This window comes from Mus musculus, chromosome 11 (assembly GCF_000001635.26).
Source record: "Mus musculus strain C57BL/6J chromosome 11, GRCm38.p6 C57BL/6J".
Classification (NCBI taxonomy): domain Eukaryota; kingdom Metazoa; phylum Chordata; class Mammalia; order Rodentia; family Muridae; genus Mus; species Mus musculus.
Window position 1 is genome coordinate 49,902,005 of NC_000077.6, and position 24,711 is coordinate 49,926,715.

The window sequence follows — 24,711 nt, forward strand, 5'->3', positions numbered from 1 at the left end:
GGACAAGGGCGTGCGGGGCGCGGCGAGGTCCGCCCGTGGGGCGCGGCAGCGACGTGGGCGGGGACGGCGGATCGGGCCGCGGGCGGGCACGCGCGGGGCTGACCCGGGGCAAGGTGCGCGCGGGTGACAGTGCGCGTGGCCGGAGCCGCGGCGCGCGTGGCGGAGAGGTGGATGACACTGGGCCGAATGGCGCGGGAGCCCCAATCCGCCCATACACACACACCTCCCTAAGGCGCAGGGCGAGCGCAGGGTCCCGGAGTGGAGGTACCATGCAGTGGCTGGAGGCCAGGGGACTCAGCAAAGGGCACGCCCCCAGCCGCTGGAAGGAGACCACCTCCCTATACCAGCTAGTGGCAGAAAAAAGCCATCCTGGGCCCAGAGTCCCCTCCCACATGAGTCTCAGTTTCCCTGGCTCTGAAACGGGCACAGCGAAGTTGACCTGCGATCTGTATGGGAAGGGTGACACGAACCTTGGCCTTTTGGAAACCAGAGGACCAGTGTGCCCATGAGGATCTGTAGGGTCATGGCATCTGCTGGGACTCCATGTGTGTCCCTCAGGCAGTGGCAGGAAGCAGGCTCAAGGATGAAGACAGAGAAGCCCTGGAGAGAAGTGGGTGCTCTGAACGCCGCTGTCTGCCCAGCAGCTTAGATGGTAAGGTGGTGGGGTCCCTTGCACTCCAACTGACCCCCTCCTGTGGCTGTAGGGCAGGTAAGAGAGGCCAAGAAGGGTCCTGGGAAGACCCACCTGATGCGCAGGGCTGTTTCCACTTCACAGTCAAGTAAACAGACTCAGAGGGATGAGAGGACTTGCTCCCAAGAAGTGACAAAGGTGAGGTTCCAGCTCCTACCCCAGTACTTCAGCCACTTTGTCAGGTGCCGTAAGAATGCTGTGTTCACTGAAAACCTACTGTGTGCAGCCAGCTTCCTATCCTGAACACTGTTCCCACACTGGTGTGAGGGCAAGGGAAAATCTGAAGTCGTTTTAGAAGATCATCTCTATGAGGACAATAAAATGGGGTAATGGGCTGGAGAGACGCAGGTATTGGGACAGAGCCTGGGCCTGGCCAGAGAAGGTACCTGTCCCTGGCTAGAGACCTCTGTGCTGTAAGTCAAAGTTGGAGCCTGGAGCCGGTGGAAAAGGGTTGAACAGGTGCAACATACGGACGATGCGTGGTAAGGGCTTTGAACCGGATACGTCAGCAGAACTTAGGCTTGGATGTTCGTCTGGGCGCAGTAGTCCTCGGAGGTTTGGAGTTTGACTTGTAGAAGGAAAGGTTTAATGGCAGTTGAAGAGCTGTGCAGGAGGCAGAGATGAAGCAGGGTTAGAGTGGCCAGGCAAAGAGAACGCAGACAGGCCTAAGAGATCAGAGGTGTGGAGATATTTGAGAGGGCTGTGCCCATCCACCCCTGGCGGCATAGCCACGTAAAGGCCTTCATCCTGACAAAACCAGAGCCACAAAGAGGCTTATAGCAAGTTGAGGGGCTCAGGTGGAAAGGGAGCCTGGTTTTAATTCAAGTGCTTTCCCACTCTGGTCCAGCAGGGAGCGCGTGAGTGCGGGCTGGGTTGCAGAAGTCCAGTCTGGGTGCTTGGGCTAGGCTCAACTTGTGGAATCTTCTGACTTGTCATCAGGTGTCTCAGAGGGCTGGTCCACCACTCACATTTGTCCTTAACCAAACCTGGAATAGGCCGTTTTCCAAAGAGGCTTTTATTCCTTTAAATGGCAGTTGAGAAGCCTAGAAACCACCATCTAGGTTAGGTGTGCCCATGACTGTCCTGGTGCCGCTGAATCTAGACTTTGTCAGGGAGTCCCAGCCAAATCGCTTTTAAAAACAAACTAAAAATTTATATTTCTGTCTCTCACAGTGAGAACCTGATTCCCAAATCATCAGTTATATTTAATTGTTTGCTAAACACTAGAAGACACACAGATGGTTTCAGAAAGAAACTACGTAAACTACTACCCACCCATAACTGCTACCTAAGGTTTCGGATGCCGTTGGGTGCACACCCAGAGCTTGGTGGGTCGTTTTTCAGTCTGATACAGTTTTGGTTTCATGAGTTTCTAGTTGCATTCAGCCTGGTTTTGCACATCCTTGGTCTTGCAATTTTATTTTTGAATCTGTAAAATATTTTTATGGCTCAAAGGTCACAACTACACAAAAGCTATATTTAGAAGCTATTTAGAAGTACAGCCCATAGACAACTTGTCTGTTTCTTTTTACCAAAGAAGCAATTTATACATTATATTAGTATCTGTTGCATCCCCCTTTGTACTGTGACAAAAATTTTACCTAAAAACTGGCTCTCCCGGTCTATAGAGACCTTTCCAGTTCTTTTTTCACTACCACATATTACTCTACTGTGTGACTGCACTCTAGCTTATTTTATTTGTGTGCTGTGGGTGAACCTCTGATTTTTATTCCAGGCTTTTGACTTTTTTCCCTCCGTCTTTTTAAATTTTTTATTTTTATGTGTGTGTGTGTATGTGTGAGTGTGTGTGTGTGTACTTGTGTGGAGGCCCAAAGATGTGCTGGATTCCTTGAAGTTAGAGTTACAGACACTTGTGAGCTTGTGTTCATCTTTAATTAATTAAAATATTTGCTTATTTTATTCATCTTTAGCCAAAGGGAAGAAAAAGTGTATTCGGGATCCTGGTATGGGGACAGCGGTTGAACAAAAAGCCTTCCCTCGCGTGTTTCTGAGTCTGGCAGGACGCACTGATGCCACTTGATATTTCAAAGGTCTCCTAGCTATTCCGGAGTGTTCATGATATGTGGCGTTGGATCATGTTAGTGTGTTCACAGTGTGCAGGAACGTAAGTGTGTGTGGGTGTGTGGGCCAAAGAGTAACCTTGGGTGTTATTCCGTAGGCACCCTCTGTCTTACTGCTCCTAAGACAAACCTAGAGCTTGCCAGTTAATCTGGGATGTCTGGCATTCGAGCCCCAAGGATCTGCCTTGTCAGTGCCTCCGTGGTACTGAGATGAAAGGTATGTGCCACCCTGCTTTGCTACACGCACACACACATACACTCACACACACATACACATACATACATACATGCATACACTCACACACACACTCACACATACACACACATACATACATACATATACACACACATACATACACATGCACTCACACACAATACACTCACACACATACACACACATACATATATATACATACACACATACACACACATACATACACACTTTAAGAGAGTGAGTTCCAAGACTCCGCTCCTTGCGCTTGTAATACGAACACCTCACCAGCTTGGTTTTCTCCTCAGCCACATTTCTATATTAGCTTCTGGAAAGTGGACATCTTTATGCCGTTAATCATAGGAATCATGGAGGTTTTCTGTCTCAAGGCCGCTTCCACCGGGGAAGCTGTCCTTGAACAGGCTCTTTACATTTCTTTTTTTTTTTCCATTTTTTATTAGGTATTTAGCTCATTTACATTTCCAATGCTATACCAAAAGTCCCCCATACCCACCCACCCCCACTCCCCTACACACCCACTCCCCTTTTTGGCCCTGGCGTTCCCCTGTACTGGGGCATACAAAGTTTACGTGTCCAATGGGCCTCTCTTTCCAGTGATGGCCGATTAGGCCATCGTTTGATACATATGCAGCTAGAGTCAAGAGCTCCGGGGTACTGGTTAGTTCATAATGTTGTTCCACCTATAGGGTTGCAGATCCCTTTAGCTCCTTGGGTTCTTTCTCTAGCTCCTCCATTGGGAGCCCTGTGATCCATCCATTAGCTGACTGTGAGCATCCACTTCTGTGTTTGCTAGGCCCCGGCATAGTCTCAGAAGAGATAGCTACATCTGGGTCCTTTCAATAAAATCTTGCTAGGGTATGCAATGGTGTCAGCGTTTGGATGCTGATTATGGGGTGGATCCCTGGATATGGCAGTCTCTACATGGTCCATCCTTTCATCTCAGCTCCAAACTTTGTCTCTGTAACTCCTTCCATGGGTGTTTTGTTCCCAATTCTAAGGAGGGGCATAGTGTCCACACTTCAGTCTTCATTCTTCTTGAGTTTCATGTGTTTAGCAAATTGTACCTTATATCTTGGGAATCCTAGGTTTGGGGCTAATATCCACTTATCAGTGAGTACATATTGTGTGAGTTCCTTTGTGAATGTGTTACCTCACTCAGGATGATGCCCTCCAGGTCCATCCATTTGGCTAGGAATTTCATAAATTCATTCTTTTTAATAGCTGAGTAGTACTCCATTGTGTAGATGTACCACATTTTCTGTATCCATTCCTCTGTTGAGGGGCATCTGGGTTCTTTCCAGCTTCTGGCTATTATAAATAAGGCTGCTATGAACATAGTGGAGCATGTGTCCTTCTTACCAGTTGGGGCATCTTCTGGATAAATGCCGAGGAGAGGTATTGCTGGATCCTCCGGTAGTACTATGTCCAATTTTCTGAGGAACCGCCAGACTGATTTCCAGAGTGGTTGTACAAGCCTGCAATCCCACCAACAATGGAGGAGTGTTCCTCTTTCTCCACATCCACGCCAGCATCTGCTGTCACCTGAATTTTTGATCTTAGCCATTCTGACTGGTGTGAGGTGGAATCTCAGGGTTGTTTTGATTTGCATTTCCCTGATGATTAAGGATGTCGAACATTTTTTCAGGTGCTTCTCTGCCATTCGGTATTCCTCAGGTGAGAATTCATTGTTCAGTTCTGAGCCCCATTTTTTAATGGGGTTATTTGATTTTCTGAAGTCCACCTTCTTGAGTTCTTTATATATGTTGGATATTAGTCCCCTATCTGATTTAGGATAGGTAAAGATCCTTTCCCAATCTGTCGGTGGTCTCTTTGTCTTATTGACGGTGTCTTTTGCCTTGCAGAAACTTTGGAGTTTCATTAGGTCCCATTTGTCAATTTTCGATCTTACAGCACAAGCCATTGCTGTTCTGTTCAGGAATTTTTCCCCTGTGCCCATATCTTCAAGGCTTTTCCCCACTTTCTCCTCTATAAGTTTCAGTGTCTCTGGTTTTATGTGAAGTTCTTTGATCCATTTAGATTTGACCCTAGTACAAGGAGATAAGTATGGATCGATTCGCATTCTTCTACATGATAACAACCAGTTGTGCCAGCACCAATTGTTGAAAATTCTGTCTTTCTTCCACTGGATGGTTTTAGCTCCCTTGTCGAAGATCAAGTGACCATAGGTGTGTGGGTTCATTTCTGGGTCTTCAATTCTATTCCATTGGTCTACTTGTCTGTTTCTATACCAGTACCATGCAGTTTTTATCACAATTGCTCTGTAGTAAAGCTTTAGGTCAGGCATGGTGATTCCACCAGAGGTTCTTTTATCCTTGAGAAGACTTTTTGCTATCCTAGGTTTTTTGTTATTCCAGATGAATTTGCAAATTGCTCCTTCTAATTCGTTGAAGAATTGAGTTGGAATTTTGATGGGGATTGCATTGAATCTGTAGATTGCTTTTGGCAAGATAGCCATTTTTACAATGTTGATCCTGCCAATCCATGAGCATGGGAGATCTTTCCATCTTCTGAGATCTTCTTTAATTTCTTTCTTCAGAGATTTGAAGTTTTTATCATACAGATCTTTCACCTCCTTAGTTAGCGTTACGCCAAGATATTTTATACTATTTGTGACTATTGAGAAGGGTGTTGTTTCCCTAATTTCTTTCTCAGCCTGTTTATTCTTTGTATAGAGAAAGGCCATTGACTTGTTTGAGTTTATTTTATATCCAGCTACTTCACCGAAGCTGCTTATCAGGTTTAGGAGTTCTCTGGTAGAATTTTTAGGGTCACTTATATATACTATCATATCATCTGCAAAAAGTGATATTTTGACTTCCTCTTTTCCAATTTGTACCCCCTTGATCTCCTTTTGTTGTCGAATTGCTCTGGCTAATACTTCAAGTACTATGTTGAAAAGGTAGGGAGAAAGTGGGCAGCCTTGTCTAGTCCCTGATTTTAGTGGGATTGCTTCCAGCTTCTCTCCATTTACTTTGATGTTGGCTACTGGTTTGCTGTAGATTGCTTTTATCATGTTTAGGTATGGACCTTGAATTCCTGATCTTTCCAAAACTGTTATCATGAATGGGTGTTGAATCTTGTCAAATGCTTTTTCTGCATCTAACGAGATGATCATGTGGTTTTTGTCTTTGAGTTTGTTTATATAATGGATTACATTGATGGATTTTCGTATATTAAACCATCCCTGCATTCCTGGAATAAAACCTACTTGGTCAGGATGGATGATTGCTTTAATATGTTCTTGGATTCGGTTAGCAAGAATTTTATTGAGGATTTTTGCATCGATATTCATAAGAGAAATTGGTCTGAAGTTCTCTATCTTTGTTGAATCTTTCTGTGGTTTAGGTATCAGAGTAATAGTGGCTTCATAAAATGAGTTGGGTAGAGTACCTTCTACTTCTATTTTGTGAAATAGTTTGTGCAGAATTGGAATTAGATCTTCTTTGAAGGTCTGATAGAACTCTGCACTAAACCCGTCTGGTCCTGGACTTTTTTTGGCTGGGAGACTATTAATAACTGCTTCTATTTCTTTAGGTGATATGGGACTGTTTAGATGGTCAACTTGATCCTGACTCAACTTTGGTACCTGGTATCTGTCCAGAAATTTGTCCATTTCGTCCAGGTTTTCCAGTTTTGTTGAGTATAACCTTTTGTAGAAGGATCTGATGGTGTTTTGGATTTCTTCAGGATCTATTGTTATGTCTCCCTTTTCATTTCTGATTTTGTTAATTAGGATTTTGTCCCTGTGCCCTTTAGTAAGTCTAGCTAAGGGTTTATCTATCTTGTTGATTTTCTCAAAGAACCAACTCCTCGTTTGGTTAATTCTTTGAATAGTTCTTCTTGTTTCCACTTGGTTGATTTCACCCCTGAGTTTGATTATTTCCTGCCGTCTACTCCTCTTGGGTGAATTTGCTTCCTTTTTTTCTAGAGCTTTTAGATGTGTTGTCAAGCTGCTAGTATGTGCTCTCTCCCGTTTCTTCTTGGAGGCACTCAGAGCTATGAGTTTCCCTCTTAGAAATGCTTTCATTGTGTCCCAAAGGTTTGGGTACGTTGTGGCTTCATTTTCATTAAACTCTAAAAAGTCTTTAATTTCTTTCTTTATTCCTTCCTTGACCAAGGTATCATTGAGAAGAGTGTTGTTCAGTTTCCACGTGAATGTTGGCTTTCCATTATTTATGTTGTTATTGAAGATCAGTCTTAGGCCATGGTGGTCTGATAGGATACATGGGACAATTTCAATATTTTTGTATCTGTTGAGGCCTGTTTTGTGACCAATTATATGGTCAATTTTGGAGAAGGTCCCGTGAGGTGCTGAGAAGAAGGTATATCCTTTTGTTTTAGGATAAAATGTTCTGTAGATATCTGTCAGGTCCATTTGTTTCATAACTTCTGTTAGTTTCACTGTGTCCCTGTTTAGTTTCTGTTTCCACGATCTGTCCCTTGATGAAAGTGGTGTGTTGAAGTCTCCCACTATTATTGTGTGAGGTGCAATGTGTGCTTTGAGCTTTACTAAAATGTCTTTAATGAATGTGGCTGCCCTTGCATTTGGAGCATAGATATTCAGAATTGAGAGTTCCTCTTGGAGGATTTTACCTTTGATGAGTATGAAGTGTCCCTCCTTGTCCTTTTTGATAACTTTGGGTTGGAAGTCGATTTTATCCGATATTAGAATGGCTACTCCAGCTTGTTTCTTCAGACCATTTGCTTGGAAAATTGTTTTCCAGCCTTTCACTTTGAGGTAGTGTCTGTCTTTTTCCCTGAGATGGGTTTCCTGTAAGCAGCAGAATGTTGGGTCCTGTTTGTGTAGCCAGTCTGTTAGTCTATGTCTTTTTATTGGGGAATTGAGTCCATTAATATTAAGAGATATTAAGGAAAAGTAATTGTTGCTTCCTTTTATTTTTGTTGTTAGAGTTGGCATTCTGTTCTTGTGGCTGTCTTCTTTTTGGTTTGTTGAGGGATTACTTTCTTGTTTGTTCTAGGGCGTGATTTCCGTCCTTGTATTGCTTCTTTTCTGTTATTATCCTTTGAAGGACTGGATTCGTGGAAAGATATTGTGTGAATTTGGTTTTGTCGTGGAATACTTTGGTTTCTCCATCTATGGTAATTGAGAGTTTGGCCGGGTATAGTAGCCTGGGCTGGCATTTGTGTTCTCTTAGTGTCTGTATAACATCTGTCCAGGCTCTTCTGGCTTTCATAGTCTCTGGTGAAAAGTCTGGTGTAATTCTGATAGGCCTTCCTTTATATGTTACTTGACCTTTCTCCCTTACTGCTTTTAATATTCTATCTTTATTTAGTGCATTTGTTGTTCTGATTATTATGTGTCGGGAGGAATTTCTTTTCTGGTCCAGTCTATTTGGAGTTCTGTAGGCTTCTTGTATGATCATGGGCATCTCTTTCTTTATGTTTGGGAAGTTTTCTTCAATTATTTTGTTGAAGATATTAGCTGGCCCTTTAAGTTGAAAATCTTCATTCTCATCAATTCCTATTATCCGTAGGTTTGGTCTTCTCATTGTGTCCTGGGTTTCCTGGATGTTTTGAGTTAGGATCCTTTTGCATTTTGTATTTTCTTTGACTGTTGTGTCGATGTTCTCTATGGAATCTTCTGCACCTGAGATTCTCTCTTCCATTTCTTGTATTCTGTTGCTGATGCTCGCATCTATGGTTCCAGATCTCTTTCCTAGGGTTTCTATCTCCAGCGTTGCCTCGCTTTGGGTTTTCTTTACTGTGTCTACTTCCCTTTTTAGTTCTAGTATGGTTTTGTTCATTTCCATTACTTGTTTGGATGTGTTTTCCTGTTTTTCTTTAAGGACTTCTATGTGTTTGGCTGTGTTTTCCTGCTTTTCTTTAAGGGCCTGTAACTCTTTAGCAGTGCTCTCCTGTAATTCTTTAAGTGACTTATGAAAGTCCTTCTTGATGTCCTCTATCATCATCATGAAAAATGTTTTTAAGTCTGGGTCTAGATTTTCGGTTGTGTTGGGGTGCCCAGGACTAGGTGGGGTGGGAGTGCTGCGTTCTGATGATGGTGAGTGGTCTTGATTTCTGTTAGTGGGATTCTTACGTTTGCCTTTTGCCATCTGGTAATCTCTGAAGCTAGCTGTTATAGTTGTCTCTGTTAAGAGCTTGTACTTCAGGTGACTCTGTTAGCCTCTATAAGCAGACCTGGGAGGGTAGCACTCTCCTTGGTTTCAGTGGGTAGAGTATTCTCTGCAGGAAAGCTCTCTTCTTGCAGGGAAGGTACCCAGATATCTGGTGTTCGAACCGGACTCCTGGCAGAAGTTGTGTTCCACTCACTAGAGGTCTTAGGATCCCGTGGGGAATCCTGTGTGGGCCCTTGCGGGTGTCAGGCGACTCTGCTGGCCAGGAAGCCCTGGGCTCGAGTCCAGAGTTTTCTTCTCTGAGATCTTTCCCTGCTAAATCATCATTGCCCTAATAACTCTCTTTACATTTCTTTATCCAGGAGAATTCCACCTGGCTCGGTGTTGTTATAAATATTTCTCCCTTCCATTGTATCTCCTAGCTGGTTGTTACCTCTGCCCATGGTATGTTTTCCTACTGTTGTCAGTTTGTTTGTTTGGATTGTAATTGCACTGTAGATAGCTTGGGTATCTACACCTCGACAATCTCACTTTGCTTTACTAATTTTCGGGTATTTATTACTTCCATCTAGTTGACTAGCTAAACACGTTCAGTTGGGGCTAGAGAGACAGCTCAGTGGTTGAGAATGCCTCTGCTCTTCCAGAGGACACAGGTTCAGTTCCCAGCACCTGCAGCAGGTGGCTCAGAACCCCTGTAATTATCCTAGCTCTAGGGGATTCAGTGCCCTCTTCCTACCTGTGTGGTTGCCTGCACTCAGGTGCACATGCACACAGAGACATGAACAACAAACAAATCCCTCGGATTCAGTATTAAATCTTGGATGCAATGTGTGTCTTTACCTTGTCCTAAGGCTAGGAAAGATGCAAACTTTAGGGGAGATGGGGAAGGAGAAATGAAGAAAATGCATTCGTTCATTTTCTGCTTCTTTATAGAATACCAAACACTGGGTGAACTGTAAACAATAGCTGTTTATTTGGTTCGTGGTCTGAAGGCTAGGGAGTCCGCAATGAGGGGACTGCGTCTGTAAGGGCCATTGTGACTGATAATCCCACAGCAGAAGGAGGAAAGATCACACACACACACACACACACACACACACACACGAGAGAGAGAGAGAGAGAGAGAGAGAGAGAGAGAGAGAGAGAGAGAGAGAGCCAAGTTGACTTTTCTAATGACCCACTCTAGAGATACCTAACCCATCCTATAAGAATGACAGCCCAGGCTGGAGAGATGGCTCAGCGGTTAGGAGCACTGACTTCTCTTCCAAAGGTCCTGAATTCAAATCCCAGCCACCATATGGTGGCTCAAGACCATCCTTATTGAGATCTGACACCTTCTTCTGGTGTGTCTGAAGATGGCTACAATGTACTTTTAAAAAAAAGAATGACAGCTCATTTGTAAGAGCTGAACACCCGTAGTTTTGTTTTTGTTTTTTAAATTGGGTCGCCTACCTTATTTTTGTCTTAATGATAGTGTCTCACTAGGTAGCCCTGGATGGCCTGGGACTCAATCTGTCACCAAAGTGACCTCGAACTCACCGAGATTCACCTGCTTCTGCCTCCCTCATGCTGGGAGTAAAGACACATTGCCACCACCCTCACCCCCAGGTCCTACACATTCAGTACTGAGGGTAAAGTTTCTGACATTGTGACACTGACACAAACCATCATTCACACCTATTTTATTGGAAATGCTTTTATTGAATCATGTGTATTCTTATAGCAGTATGTTATTGCTCCTTGGCACTGTTGGGACAGTGAGCCACATTAGGGGATTCCCTAATGCCAGATTTGGGACAAAGGTGAAGTAAATATGCTTGAATCTTAGTTGTCGGCCACCCCTGTATTCCTGAAACCAATCCCACTCGGCCATGATGTATTCTGATTTAACGTGGGGTTAGCTATTGCTGTGTATCGCTGTGTCCGCAGCAATTGAATTACAGTAGCATATGCTTGTGATAGCTCAGAGCTGGTGCTGGCCAGAGTGGAGCCCCGTGACCTACTCACCTCTCATTAGGTCCCTCCTCCTGCACTGGAGAGCGAATCAACACACAACCTCTGGAAGACACCTTCAGCCTTCAGTGAACCACTCACAGTTTCCAGTAGTCATGTCCAGGTCCTTGTCACATGGGAGCCTACACCATGGCCACTTACTCTACTAAGACAGTGAAGAAAGATCACAGGGCAACATCCAGACAGAGCAAAACAGCGACATCACGTAACCATGGACACAACTTTCTATCACCTTTGATGTGATTCACCAGTTAAGGGAAAGCAAAAATTCCCACCCACTCTCCAGGGCATGGCTTGCAAGAGAGGGATGATGGTTGGGTGCTATAGAGATGGGCCACTGTGGAACTCAATGTCAGATTGCTAGTGTCTGATTTTGCTAGAGGGTCTGGTGTCATCCCTTGCTTGGGCCATGCTTAGCTTGTGACAGTTTCTTTAAGAAGAGTGCATAACCAGTCTTTCTTGGTTTTGTCCTCTCTGTATCCCTGATTCTTGAAGGACTGATTGGCTAGTTGTAAAATACTTGAATTTCTTTCCGAATCTCATTAAGATGGAAACTTGGAGACATCACCAGCCTCAGTACTTGAGAAACTTCATAAAGAATGGTGTACTCTGTCTACATTTACCTTTAAAAAACAACACTGTGGGATATTTGCCATGTCTCACTGCCCAGTATTTATTTTTACTGATCGAATTAAGGGTGTTACTGGAATACGTGTGCCACTTGAAAGCCAACATTCAAGAGACTCAAGTCAGTACAAAGGAATCGGGCAGTTTAGGAAGCAGTTCCTAAAGATAACGGAGAGCTGCTTCCTCAAAGCTCCATCCAGACTCCTCTGGTCTCAAGGATAGAGCAGTAGTTCTTAACCTTCCTAATGTTGCAACCCTTTAATGCAGTTCCTCGTGGTATGGTGACCCCCAACTGTAAAATTGTTTTGTTGCTACTTCATAACTGTAAATCTGCTAGTTATGAATCATGCTGTAAAAAACTGCTCTGCAGGATATCTGACATACAACTCCAGGATGGTCAGGACCCACAGGTTGAGAACCGCTGCTTTATAGGGAGGAAAAGGCGGAAGGGTGCAGGGATCTTTGTCCTCCTGGCTTTTATTTTGTTGGTTGGTTTCTGTTTGTTATTGTTCTGTTCTGTTCTGTTCTGTTTTGTTTTGTTTTTGAGGCAGGGTTTCTCTGTGTAGCCCTGGCTGTCCTGGCACTTGCTTTGTAGACCAGGCTGGCCTTGAACTCACAGAGATCCGCCTGCCTCTGCCTCCCGAGTGCTGGGATTAAAGATGTGCTCCACCACCACCACCGTCCGGCCTTTGTCATCCTTTTTGTCCTTCATCCTCTTGGGAACATTAGCTCCAGCCATACCTTGTGTTTGTTGACTCTGCTGAGGGCTGCTGCACAGGGCATCGGTATTCTAAGTTCTGTAAATCTGACACAGGAATCTCAGCATTTTAACCATGTGTAAACGGCGGCTTCTTCTCAGGATTTAGGATGCCAAGCAGCAGCAAGGGCATGTAAGCCCAAAAGAATTAAGACGGGGGTGGGGAGAACGAAGGAAGTAACTGTGCTAGTGACCCGCAGACACCTTACTGTTCATTCTGGGTCCCCCAGATAAAGCCACCACTGCTCTGAGCAGCCCCCTGGACTCTTGTCAGTGTCTCTTCAGTTGTCTTAGGGCCAGCACTCCCCTGCACAGAGCGAGCTGCTTTTGAGTATTCATTCACAAGGCTGTGCGTTTGCAAACATGAACACTCCCGAGTGTTAAAGGTGAACTCCTCCAGATTTTGCAATTAGGCTGAGACTCTAGGAGAGGCACTGTAGTTCCAGAGAGATTAAGGAGTGTTGATGTGTTGACAGGACATCAGATGTTGGACTGGCCGTGGAGAGAGTGACCTTGTCCTTCCATTATAGATTTGAAGGGAGCCCCAGACGTGTCAGCCTCCAGCCAACAGCATCTGGCTGTATGTTTGCTGCTGGTACTGGGTCTTAGGAAGCCTAAATGATGATCAGGAGCCTTTACACTTCAATGTTGCTTTGCAATATGGAGTGCTTCTTGAGTGTCTATTCCCTGCTATGCTCCATGCAGGGTGCCAGGGCCTTGTTATTTTATGAGAATGGACATGTGTTGCAGGGCAAACACATGGTAGAGAAATCCCCTTGGGGAAAGGTTAATAAAATTGGTCAACTCCTTGCAAGACTAGCCACAAGAGAGACATGCATGCATACATACATACATACATACATACATACATACATACATACGGACAGGCATACGGCATACGGACAGGCAGACAGACAGGCAGACAGACAGACAGACAGAGCAAGCAGGGGTGAGAGAGAGCAGGTGACCAATATCAAGAACAAAAATGGGAGACATCATTTCAAATTACATACATAGAGAGAGACAGAGAGAGAGAGAGAGAGAGAGAGAGAGAGAGAGAGAGAGAGAGAGAGAGAGAGAGAACAAGGTGTTTTTAGAAGCATACCAAGCCTTTAATACTTTAGGTAGAATGGACAAATGCTTTTAAAAGTTACAGCTTATAAAAAAATAACACAAAAAGAGAAAACCCGCACAACGCTGCTTTTTCATTAAAGAAATTGAACTTATAATTAAAATTCTCCCTAGATGGAAAATGTCAGGCCCAGGAGCCTTCTACAGTGAATTCTATCAAATATTTAAGAAAGAAACTCCATCACTCCTTCATTTTGTCAGTAAAAATCAGTATGTCTGGCAATTCAAATACTGACAAGGATGTGGGTGATGGAGACCCTTAGCATCTTTGGGCAGGGGTGGGCATTTCAGGAACCAGTTTGTGAAACCACTTAGTGAAATTGGTCCTGGCTGCATATACCTGCAAGGCAGTAGTCCCGCTCCCGGGATGTCTGTCCACAGGAGAACTGTGCGTGTGAGTTCCCATACCTGGCTGGCCACAGCAACAACTGGAAACAAAGTACTTATACATGCATTGTGTTAGATTAAAAAGTAATGCACAGAGGATGACACCATATCTGTAAGATGTAAAAGTCAGCTCTATAAGGTAGTGTTTAGAGATGCCTACTTCTGAGAGAAAATGCAGACTAGATAAATGAGTTTTTAAAGTTTCACCTAGCAAAATATACTGATGGCTTGACCTTGTCACACCTCCGTCACGACAGCATGTCATTTGCCAGAAGTATAAATATAATTCTCGTTCATAAAAAAGTGCTTTAATATAAGGAGCTGGGAAGATGGCTCAGTGGGTAAGAGTGCTTGTTGTTCAAGTATGAAGACTGAGGTTTGAATCTCCAGCACTGAGGTGAAGCAAACACAGTCAGGCAGAGTTGTCATGCCTGTAACCACAGTGTTTCAGGATGGAGACGGATGGATGGATCCTGGGGAGCTCACTACCCAGACAGCCTAGCGGGAAAGGAGAGCAGCAGTGTTAGTGGGCTTTATGGTCAGTGCAAACCCCTGTTCCAAGGAAATAGGGCAAAAACCATAGAGGAGGGCACTCAGTATTTGCTTCTGGCCTCCACACATGCACACGAGTACAACACACACACTAATTAATCAACCAATTTCATTTAATTTAAAAAGTTTTAGTATCCTATATTTTAGATCTGGGCTAGGGCATAGATGACTCCTGGCTAGTCTTATCTCAACTTGATACAAGCTAGAGTCTTTCTACCCCAACTTGCTTTCTGGTCATGGTGTTTCTTCGAAGCAGTAGAAACCCCAGCTAAGACAATGCCTGATAATGATTATGCTTGAATGGCCAGAAAGCCCCTAGGTTTCTAATTTGCTACTGTGATTCATGAGTTAGGTTAGACATTCACGTAGAATATTGTGTGACATGATCCTTTCAACAAGCAAGGCTCAACTGTCCCTCGTCCAAGATACCTGAAACCAGAAGTTTATATGATTAGAGGGATTTTTTTGGTGGGGTGGCATTATTTACATATACATAATGAGCCATAGTAAGAATAGCATCCAAATTGAAACAGGAAATTCTGGTACCACTCGAACACATAGCTAGAAGGTCATTTTATACCGTATTTTTAAATGTGCCTTCATTTTGACTGCACCCGTTGAATGACATCAGGTGTGGAATTTTCCACTTGTTGTTTGGTCGGTGCTCTAAAAGCTTCAGATTTGAGCCAGGTGGTGGTGGTGCACGCCTTTAATCCCAGCACTTGGGAGGCAGAGGCAGGCAGATTTCTGAGTTCGAGGCCAGCCTGGTCTACAGCGTGAGCTCCAGGACAGCCAGGACTACACAGAGAAACCCTGTCTCAAAAAACAAACAAACAAACAAACAAAGCTTCAGATTTTGGAGCAGACCACACTCTGGACTTCTAATTCATAATAAAACATTGAAGTGAGTCCCCACCTCTTCCCATCTCTGTGGACTGTTCTCACTTTGGATGCCACTGACTAGTGAAGCCACGTGGCCACAGGGCCTCTGTGCAGTAAGCTTTGAGTGTAGACCCAAGGTGTTCCCAGGTGGGTGTGTCGGGGCGGGGCAAGGGGGAGGAGTTGCAGTGGTGGATTACCTTAATGGAAGCTGATATGGGGGTATGATGCCCCAGCTGTCCTCAAAACTCAACCCAAATATGTGTGTCTGGGGAAGGAAGGAGTGATAAGTTCTAGCATGGAAGACCCCAGTCTCGGTACCCACTCTGCTTCAAACATGGGGCCACTCTACCATCAATATCCTGAATGGCTGAGGTGAGGTGGTATGTCAAATATGCATGGGGCTCCAGGTTGTCTTTCTTTTTGACCTCTAAAATATTTATTATTAGATTGGCTTATTAGTATTCATTTATGGGCTGCAACATTGTACTACTATGCACATACACAGTATGCAATGATAATATGCACAAGTTTCTCCTTTCCATCTCCTCAAATGTGACCATTTCTTTGTTCTGGGACCCTTCAAATCCTTCCTCTCTGGCTTGTGAGGCAGGCTAACCTAATTGTTGTAGACTGAGTGACTCCAGTGTGTTATAGACCATTGGACGTCCTTTCTTACTACCTCACCGTATCTTCATGTTCATTATCTGAACCCTTCTTTACCCAGTCATTCCCATGGTTCCCTGCCAACCTCCAGCAAACTCCATGCACAAGAGGTTGAAAATCAAGATGTGGGGCCTGAGGTGCTGAGCCACAGCAGACTGAGATCATGCCTGCAAACGCAGGTCTCGTGGCACACTCAGTTTCCAGGACCTGACCACTCTGCTTTCAGACTTGGGACCATGAGTTGGCTCTGGGTCCTCAGAGGTCAGTCATATTCTGTAGCCCCCTAGAGGGATTTGCTATCTACTGGTGACAAATTCCCATCAAACGGTTTAACTTCCCAGCACCTCAGTGTCTGGTAACAGCATCCATCAGTCATTTGGGAAGTGGCCATGTCTGGACCACACCAGGACTTTCCCCATCTTAGTGCTTCTGGCCATGGGGCTGCTTTGACAAGCCCTTTAAGGATAAAAAATGGCACGTACAGAGGTCTTGCGAGCCTGTGCAAGGCAGATTGCGGGAAACGCTTAAAGAGGCTGAGATGACAGAGTGTGTGACAGCTGCTCAGGGGACACGAATTGCAGGTCCCCAGTGGCCTGTGGTTTGCAAACAGATGTTTGGGCATGAGCACAGCCAAATTGTATAGCACTCTGGGTGATGGAAGGGGCGCCAAGTGCTTCGGGTTACCGTTCTGAAACGTTCTCGGGGAAAATGTACTTCTATTTTGCAAACAGCAAGCCTAAGAAGGAGGAACAAATTAGGTTATTGTGCCGTAACCAATTCCATGTACAGAGCCGTTGGCAGAGGCACATTTTACATAATGAACATGATCAGCAGGGCTGCCACTCACCTTAATGAGGAGAGAGAGCAACAGGGAGCGTCGTGTCCCCTCCTGCCACATCTGTCCCCCAGCTCAGACAGGGACCACGACCAAGCAGGTCTGCCTGCCAAATCCCAAGGTCATACAGCATCCAAGCTTGCCAGGACTTCCAGGAAGAAAGTCATAGGCCCTCTTCATCTCCCCCACAACCTTTTTCTTACAGAAAATCTCAAAAACAAGGAGAGAAGAGACTGAATATGTCACACTGTCCCCATTCCCCAGCTCCCACAGACATAAGCTCCCAGCTCACCTGTGTGTGTGTGTGTGTGTGTGTGTGTGTGTGTGTGTGTGTGTGTGAGACCAGAGTTTGTAATCAATGTCCTTTATCACTCCCCAACTTGTTTCTTGAGACAGTGTCTCTTGCTGAACCAGGAGCTTACCAATCAGCAAGTCAGACTGGCCATGGAGTCCTAGTCCTCTTATTTCTGCTTCCCCATTTCTGGGGTTGCAGGCAGACGTCACGGCTGTGGGTGCTGGAGCTCTGAACTCAGGACTTTGTGTTTGTGTGATAAGCACTTTACCGATGGAGCCATCTCTCCAGCTTCCCCACTCACGTTCTCTGATCTCTATTTCTCCTCAGCTTCTTAAAGCAAACCCGAGGCCCTATCTCAAGCCCTCTTAGGCCTCCAGCATGTATCGCTGAGCACAAGGCACTGAATTTTCATAACCATAATATTTTTGATGTATTTCTTGAAACTGGTAGTGATGTATTAATAAATATTGTATTTCTGTAGCCAAATACCTAAGATCAGACAGTACAGCATATAATGACTAAAGGTCTATTTGGCTCACGGCTATGGAGGCCGGGATGTCTAGGAGTGTGGGGTTGGCACCAGCTGATGTCCTGCTAGGATCTTCCCTCATAGCATTGCAGAGGGCTTCTCATGGGAAGGCAGAGCAACTATGTCAACTTGGCTCTCTCCTCCTCTTCCTTTAAAGCCACTAATACCATCATGGGGGTCCAACCTTCACAGACTCATCTAACCATCATGACCTCTCAGAGACCCCACTTTGAAATGCCATCCACATGTGGCTATAGGGATTCATTTCTAAAATATGACCCTTGAGGAGACACATTCAAATAATGGCAATCATGTCCTAGGTACTTCAAAAATGTAGATTGAAATCTTTCTGGTGTGTGTGTGCACGTGCACATGTACGTGTACGTGTGCATGTGTGTGTGTGTGTGTGTGTGTGTGTGTGTGTGTGTGTATGACTATATTCCTGTGTGTAAATTGACTACTCACATGCCATGGCAATGCATAAAGAGGTCAATGAACAACCTCAGGTGTTTGCCTTGCTTTCTATCTTGTTTGGGTGAGGGTGGAGTCTCTCTCTCTCTCTCTCTCTCTCTCTCTCTCTCTCTCTCTCTCTCTCTCTCTCTCTCTCTCTCTCTCTCATTTTTTGCTGAGTACAGCAGGCTAGCTGTCCCTCAAGCTTCCAGAGATTCTCCAGTCTCCACGTCCCATCGCAAACTAAGAACCCTGTGATTACAGTTGTGTGCTACCTGGCCCAGGTCCTGGAGATTCTGAGTCAGCTCTCGCTTTCACAGCAAGCGTTTTACCCACCGAGCCATCCCCCGCAGCCCCCTGATGACCTTTTGCAGTTGATTTATTCAAATTGGAAGGATTCCTTCCGGACCCACATATGCCCTTTGCTTTTGATAATTCTTAAGTCTCCTTTGGTTCTTTCTGCTTAGGTTCACTGATTTGTTAAGGAAAATAAGGGCATTTGCAGAGAATCCCATGTCTCTGGATTTGTTTGTTCGTATTGCTGGAATGTCATTTCATTCATTTGTCTATCCCCATGTAGTTAGACCTACAGCAGTCTTGTCCAGTAGAAATAGCAATGGATCTTATGGGAGATTTGGACTTCTCTACTGGATGAGTTTAAAAGGGAACGTGGGGTCTGGGGAAACGACCCAGTGAATAAGGCACTTCTCAAGCAAGCATGAGACCCCAAGCTATGATCCTTAGCACCCACAGAAATGCTGGTGGGAGTAAATGGATAATTTATTTATGGAATTTTCCACTTACTTTTAGACCATGGTTGACCACGGGAAAGAAAAACTGCAGAAAGTAAAATCATATATAAAGGGGGACTACTGTGTTCATATTCTCATATGCATCAAGAGTTTCTGCCTCTTCACTAACAAGAATATTTCCATGTATAGATATACCACAATTTCCTTATGGGAGGCAGCATTCTAAGATGGTCCTTCAGAGTTTCTTCTTGGGCTGAAGAGATGGCTCAGCATTTAAGAGTTCCCGTGCCCTTATAGAGGGCTAGAATTCAGTTCCTAGCATCCCTGCTGGGTAGCTCACGGGCACCTGTAAATCCATATTCTGGGGATTCAATGCAGAACTGTTCTGGCCTCTGCAGATACACACACACACACACACACACACACACACACACACACACCACGCATACAAATTAAAAAATGTTTTGAAAATAGACCAAAACAATTACTGCTTCAAGAAGCTTGGGATTTAACAACAGCAAAATCCTTGTCTCACAAACACATGACCATGGATTTGATCACCAGCACTGGGGAGAAAGAAAGGAAAGAAGTTCCTGTTTCATGGTCCCTTGAGTGACAGATGCCTCTGAATGTGTGGCCATCGTCATATCTGCCAGTGTCGAGGTCAGTAGTCAGTTAGTTGACTTTGAGTTAACATAAAGGGAAAAAAGATGGCATCAGGCAAATCCTTGAAAAAAAGAACAGATCTGAATCCCCCCGAACATTCTCTTTTCTGTCTTTTCTCTTGTCAAAACACAAACTATTGTGGCACATGGATGGTGAGTGGCTTCTTAGAACTGAGGACCTCGGATGTTACAAATGTGAGGGCACGGATTCCGCCATTAGCTAGTGAGCTGAGAAGAGAACCCCACTGCAGGTGAGACAGCAGACCTTGCTGATGCCAGTGTCTTGGCCCATTTTCTATTGCTACAACAGAATACTCAACACTGGAAAACTTTATAAATAGAAGAGATTTGGGTCAACTCACCATTTTAGGGGCTTCGGGTTCAAGGTGAGGTGGCATGATCTGCTGAGCTGACAGTGAGGGTCCTGAGCTGTGTCACCTCACAGCAGAAAACAGGAGAGACAGTGATCATGACTATGAGGAAGAGGCAGAACCCCAGGGAGAAATTTACTTTAGAACAACTTGCTGTTGTGACTAAGTTAGTCCCAAGAGAGAGGCAGCCATCCCACCTAACAGCCTATCAGCCCTTAAAGGGCCCACCACCTCTCACTGCTGTTACTCTGGGGACCAAGCTTCAAAATGAGTTTTGGAAGTAACAAGCCAGCCTCCTAATTTCAGCCTGTTGAGTCCATGAGCAGAGGATCCAGCTAGAACGTGCCAGAGTCCTAGCCTAGAGGAAGTAAGAAATAATAAATTTACTTTGTTTGAAAGCGTTAAATTAGTGTTCATTAATCACACAGCAATAAGAAACTAACCTTTGTAGCCATTGTATCTGCTGATGAAGAATTGGGCAGAGAAGACTATAAAGATGTAATGGACAGTCTGTGTGTATGTATGATTTTATTTTTCTTGGATAAATGCCTATGAGTAAAATGGTTTGGTTATATGCTAAGTTCACGTGTGTGTGTGTGTGTGTGTGTGTGTGTGTGTGTGTGTAGGTGTGCATGTGTACATGTGTGTGTGAGAGAGAGTGTGTGCGCATGTATGCATATTTATGTGCCTGTGTATGCAGGCAGTGCTTGTACCTATGCATATAGAGGCCAGAGTTAGATATCAGGTGTTATCCTCAAACACTCTCCTCCTTACTTTTTGAGACAGGATCTCTCCCTGAACTTCAAGCTCACCAGCCACCAGATTGGCTGGCCAGTAAGGTCTTCTCCGCTGGCATTCACCTTTTCCCTTCTCCCGATGCTGAGATGTGAGGTGCCTGACACCATGCCTGACTGCTTCACGAGAGCTAGGGATCTGAACTCAGGTCCTCACGCTTCTCCAAAGGAATTTACCACTGACCCATCACCCAACCCCTTGCTTTGAACTGTTATAGAACGTACCAAATGTTTCCCAAAGCAATCAAATCATGTTATGCTCCCTCCAGCAGCATAAGAATTGCAGCTATGCCATTCTCTTACCACATTTTACATTATCATTTAAAATTTAGCTGTTCTTATAGGTCTATAGTGGTGTCTTAATGTGACTTCAATTGTCATTTCCCTAATGGCCAGTAATATTTGCAAATCCTCTTTGGTGAACTGTGAATTTATCTTTTCCATGTTCTTAGAGTTTTCTTAATGCTTTCTAATAGCTCAGATATATATTCTGGATTTGTGATCTTTACCAGATACCTAATTCATGGTTTTCTCTCCCCCATTATGGACTGAATCAGTAGAAGCTTTTAACTTTAAGGGTCCATACTCTATCAGAGGATTTCTGAGCATACCGTGATATTTAAGAAATTTGTACCTGTGGTTACAAACATTTTCTCCCTGTATCTCTCTAGGAACTTTATTGTTATTGGTTTTGCTGTTATTGCTAATATTCTGGACATTCAATCAGTTCTTTATATATTTAAAAATTTTAAGATCTATTTTTATTATTTAAAAATATGTATTTGTGTGCATGAGCATGTATGCGTGCGTGCATGCGTGCGTGTGTGTGTGTGTGTGTGTGTGCAGGTGACTGTGGAGACCAGATGTGTCCAGTCCTCTGAGCTGGGGTTATAGGCAGTTGTGAGCCACCCAACATGGATAATGGGAACCAAATGTGGGTCCTCTGCGAGAGCAGCGTGAGCGCTTAACTGCTGAGCCATCTCTGCAGTGCCGGCAGTGTTGCTGTCAGGTGGATGTATGTTTATGATGCTGATTTTCTGTGTATAAACTTGTCCCTTAGTCACTATGAAGTGGTCTTCTCTGCGTTACTATTCTCTGATGCAAAATATGACCTGAATATAAAAAAATAGACATAGTAATTATCATATAAACAAAACTATCTTTCTTTTCATAGTCTTTTGCTTTTAATGTATGTGTATTTTAAATTTTAAACCAGGGTATAGCAATAAGGTATAATTTTTTTACTTTTTAATTATATTCTAAAATTCTCCCTTATAATTAGATGTTTGGACTCTTTACATTTAGGTGTAATTGCTGATATTGCTATGTCAGCCATCTTGTCACTTTTCCTTTTAAAGATTTATTTTATCTTTTAAAGTGTGTGTGTGTGTGTGTGTGTGTGTGTGTGTGTGTGTGTGTGTGGTGTACCCACAGTGCCAAAAGCAGGCATTAGACCCTCAGGAGCTGTGGTTGCAGGCAGCTGTGAGGAGAACATGTTTTTAATGCCCTGAGCCGTCTCCCCAACCTCCTCCAAACTGTTTTTATTAGTTTCATTACTCATTTGTTCCTTTATCTTGTTTTACTAACATCTTTTGGATTAGTTAGGTATTTGTGTAATGTCTTTATTGTCTTACCTTAACCCTTTATCATGCTGTTTCAGTGCTTAAGGGTCAGAACACACAAGCCCCACCCAAACACAAGCCTTCTTAAAGATGCGAAACACATTTATTTACTTATTTACTTTTATAATTTTATTTGGGGGAACTTCATATATGAACCCTGTTGTGTATATCTCTCCCACCCTCCCACCCAAAAAGCCCCATTTTCTCAAATTTCCACCCACAGGTTTGTGATCTACTCTTTAATATTATTAAAATAACTTGTTTATTGAGTTTCCAAGAGTCAGGTGTTCACACAGTGTATCTAGGTCCTTCCATTATGGACTTAGAAAGCTGGTGCTGGGGCTGAGTCCCATCTGAGAGTCTCCTCCCCAGCTCATTTGACTTATGATATAATTCATTTTTATTTTGTGTTATGTTTCTGCAGCTGCAGAATTCACAACAGCTTGCTTCTTCGCTATGAGAAAGCCTTAGTCTAGACTCTCCTTCAAATCTTATCAGGTTAGGTTTGCTGAGGACATTTTCTTCTCCCTCTTGATTAACTCAGTCAACTGATGAAGGGCCTTAATTCAATTTGCGAAACTCCCTTCATCTTTGCCAGAGAACATAACCTAATCACAGGAGTGACATCCATCATATTGACAGGTCCTGCCAACACTCAAGGGGAGAAGATAATACAAGGGGATAATACAAGTACACCAGGGTGGGAATTTAGGGCCATCTTTAGAATTCTCCCCACTGCAACATCATTAACTCAGCACAACTCACCTTCCAATGCTGCTGCACCACTTGCTAAGGTGTGTGAGCATTGTGCCTGCGCTTCCAAGGCTCCCAGCCTGTGCACAGGTGTCCATTTCCTACAACTGCCCTAATAAAATGTCGTCAACCAGGACACCATAGAGCAATAGAAATATGTTCTCTCACAGTTACAGAAGCATGAAGGCCAAAAGCAAGGTGACTAGAGGGACTGGAGAGACGGCTAAGTGGGTGAGAGCACTCATTGTTCTTGTAGAGGACCCCTCATTCAGTTCACAGCATCCAACTTTACAACCACCTGTCATTCCAACTCCAGAGAAGCTGGACACTCTGGTGTCTTCATCTGGCCTATGTGGGAACTTGTATTCGCATGCATATGCGTGTATCTATACATATAATTTAACAATAAATAAAATATATCTTAAAAGGTGACAGAGTTCTGGTGCCTCCGGAACCTTTTCTTGCCCTCCCCTTAGCTTCCACTGACTTCCCCAGAATTCTTTGTGTTTTTTGAGGTGAAGCCACAGCACTCCAGGCTCTCATTACTGTCACAGGATGCCCCATTTCTCTGAAGGGTCTCTAGTTCGGCCTCATCCTGAGGATTCATGTGAGCTATGACCCTATTTCCAAAGAAGACCCTGTTTTGAGGTAGTGGGGGCTGGGTCTCTGGCTTATCTTCTGTGTAGGAGACACAATTCAGCCTTCACAGTGTTGTTATCACCACCTGCCCTAGTCCAGGCAGCTGTTAACCCCACACTACATTGTGATTATTTACTTCAAATGGTGAATTATAGCTTAGAGGACACAGGTGGGGTGTCTCATCTAGCACACTTGAGACCCAGACGTATTTCCAATTTCCAATTGTTTTCAGATTTTGAAACATTTACACTTCCATAGTGGGATATCTTGTGGATAGGATCTAAGGCCAACACAAGGCTCACTGATATCTCATATAGAACTTGAACACGCATTCTGGAGGTGATGCTAGCCAATATTACCGGATATTATAATGTGTGCGCATTCCAGAGTGGAGCATCTCCACCTGAGGCTTCATGTTGACACGCAAAGAATTCAGATTTTGAACCAGTTCGGATTTCTGGATTAGGGATCTTTGACATATTTATTTTAGTTCTGATTCCTTGTGAGTCCCAGATGGGCGTGGCCAGCAGATGGGCGTGGCCCAGCAGCTGCTTCCTGTTGCCTATCTTGCTTGTCTATGGTGTTAGCCATGTAGCACTCACCTCCATCTTCCTCCTGTGTTCAGAAAATGCCCCTGCCTGGGCACAACGGGTTTAAAATCTGAAAGTTGGTGTGTACAACAATGGTTTCCAATGTAGCAGCTTTTACTCATGTCTCCTCTTGCTTGGAACTCAGACCTTAGTATAAAGGGACATCAGCATAAGGGTTTGCAGACAGCTGGAAACTTCTGTTTTCTAGTGTGTGAGAGCTGCCAGCTGCTTATGGTCATGTCATCAGGAGAATTTACCTAGCTGACTCATTCATGTGTGCATCC

At 44.2% G+C, this 24,711-nt stretch overlaps 1 protein-coding gene across 5 annotated transcripts in view; it reads left to right on the plus strand.

The window, feature by feature from the left end:
* Positions 1-24,711, plus strand: part of Rasgef1c (RasGEF domain family, member 1C) — a 79,055-nt gene that overhangs the window by 836 nt on the left and 53,508 nt on the right. The window contains exon 2 of one of the 5 annotated variants that reach the window (XM_030246405.1): positions 2,871-2,989. The exons of 3 other annotated variants lie outside the window; for them this stretch is intronic. Coding sequence is in view for 1 of the 2 variants with exons in the window: in NM_001347462.1 (NP_001334391.1) it covers positions 650-652 (3 nt within the window). In the remaining variant the exon portion in view is untranslated. Of the gene's footprint in view, positions 1-156; positions 653-2,870; positions 2,990-24,711 lie in introns of those variants that run through there. One more of the 5 variants, NM_001347462.1, reaches the window with a different exon arrangement.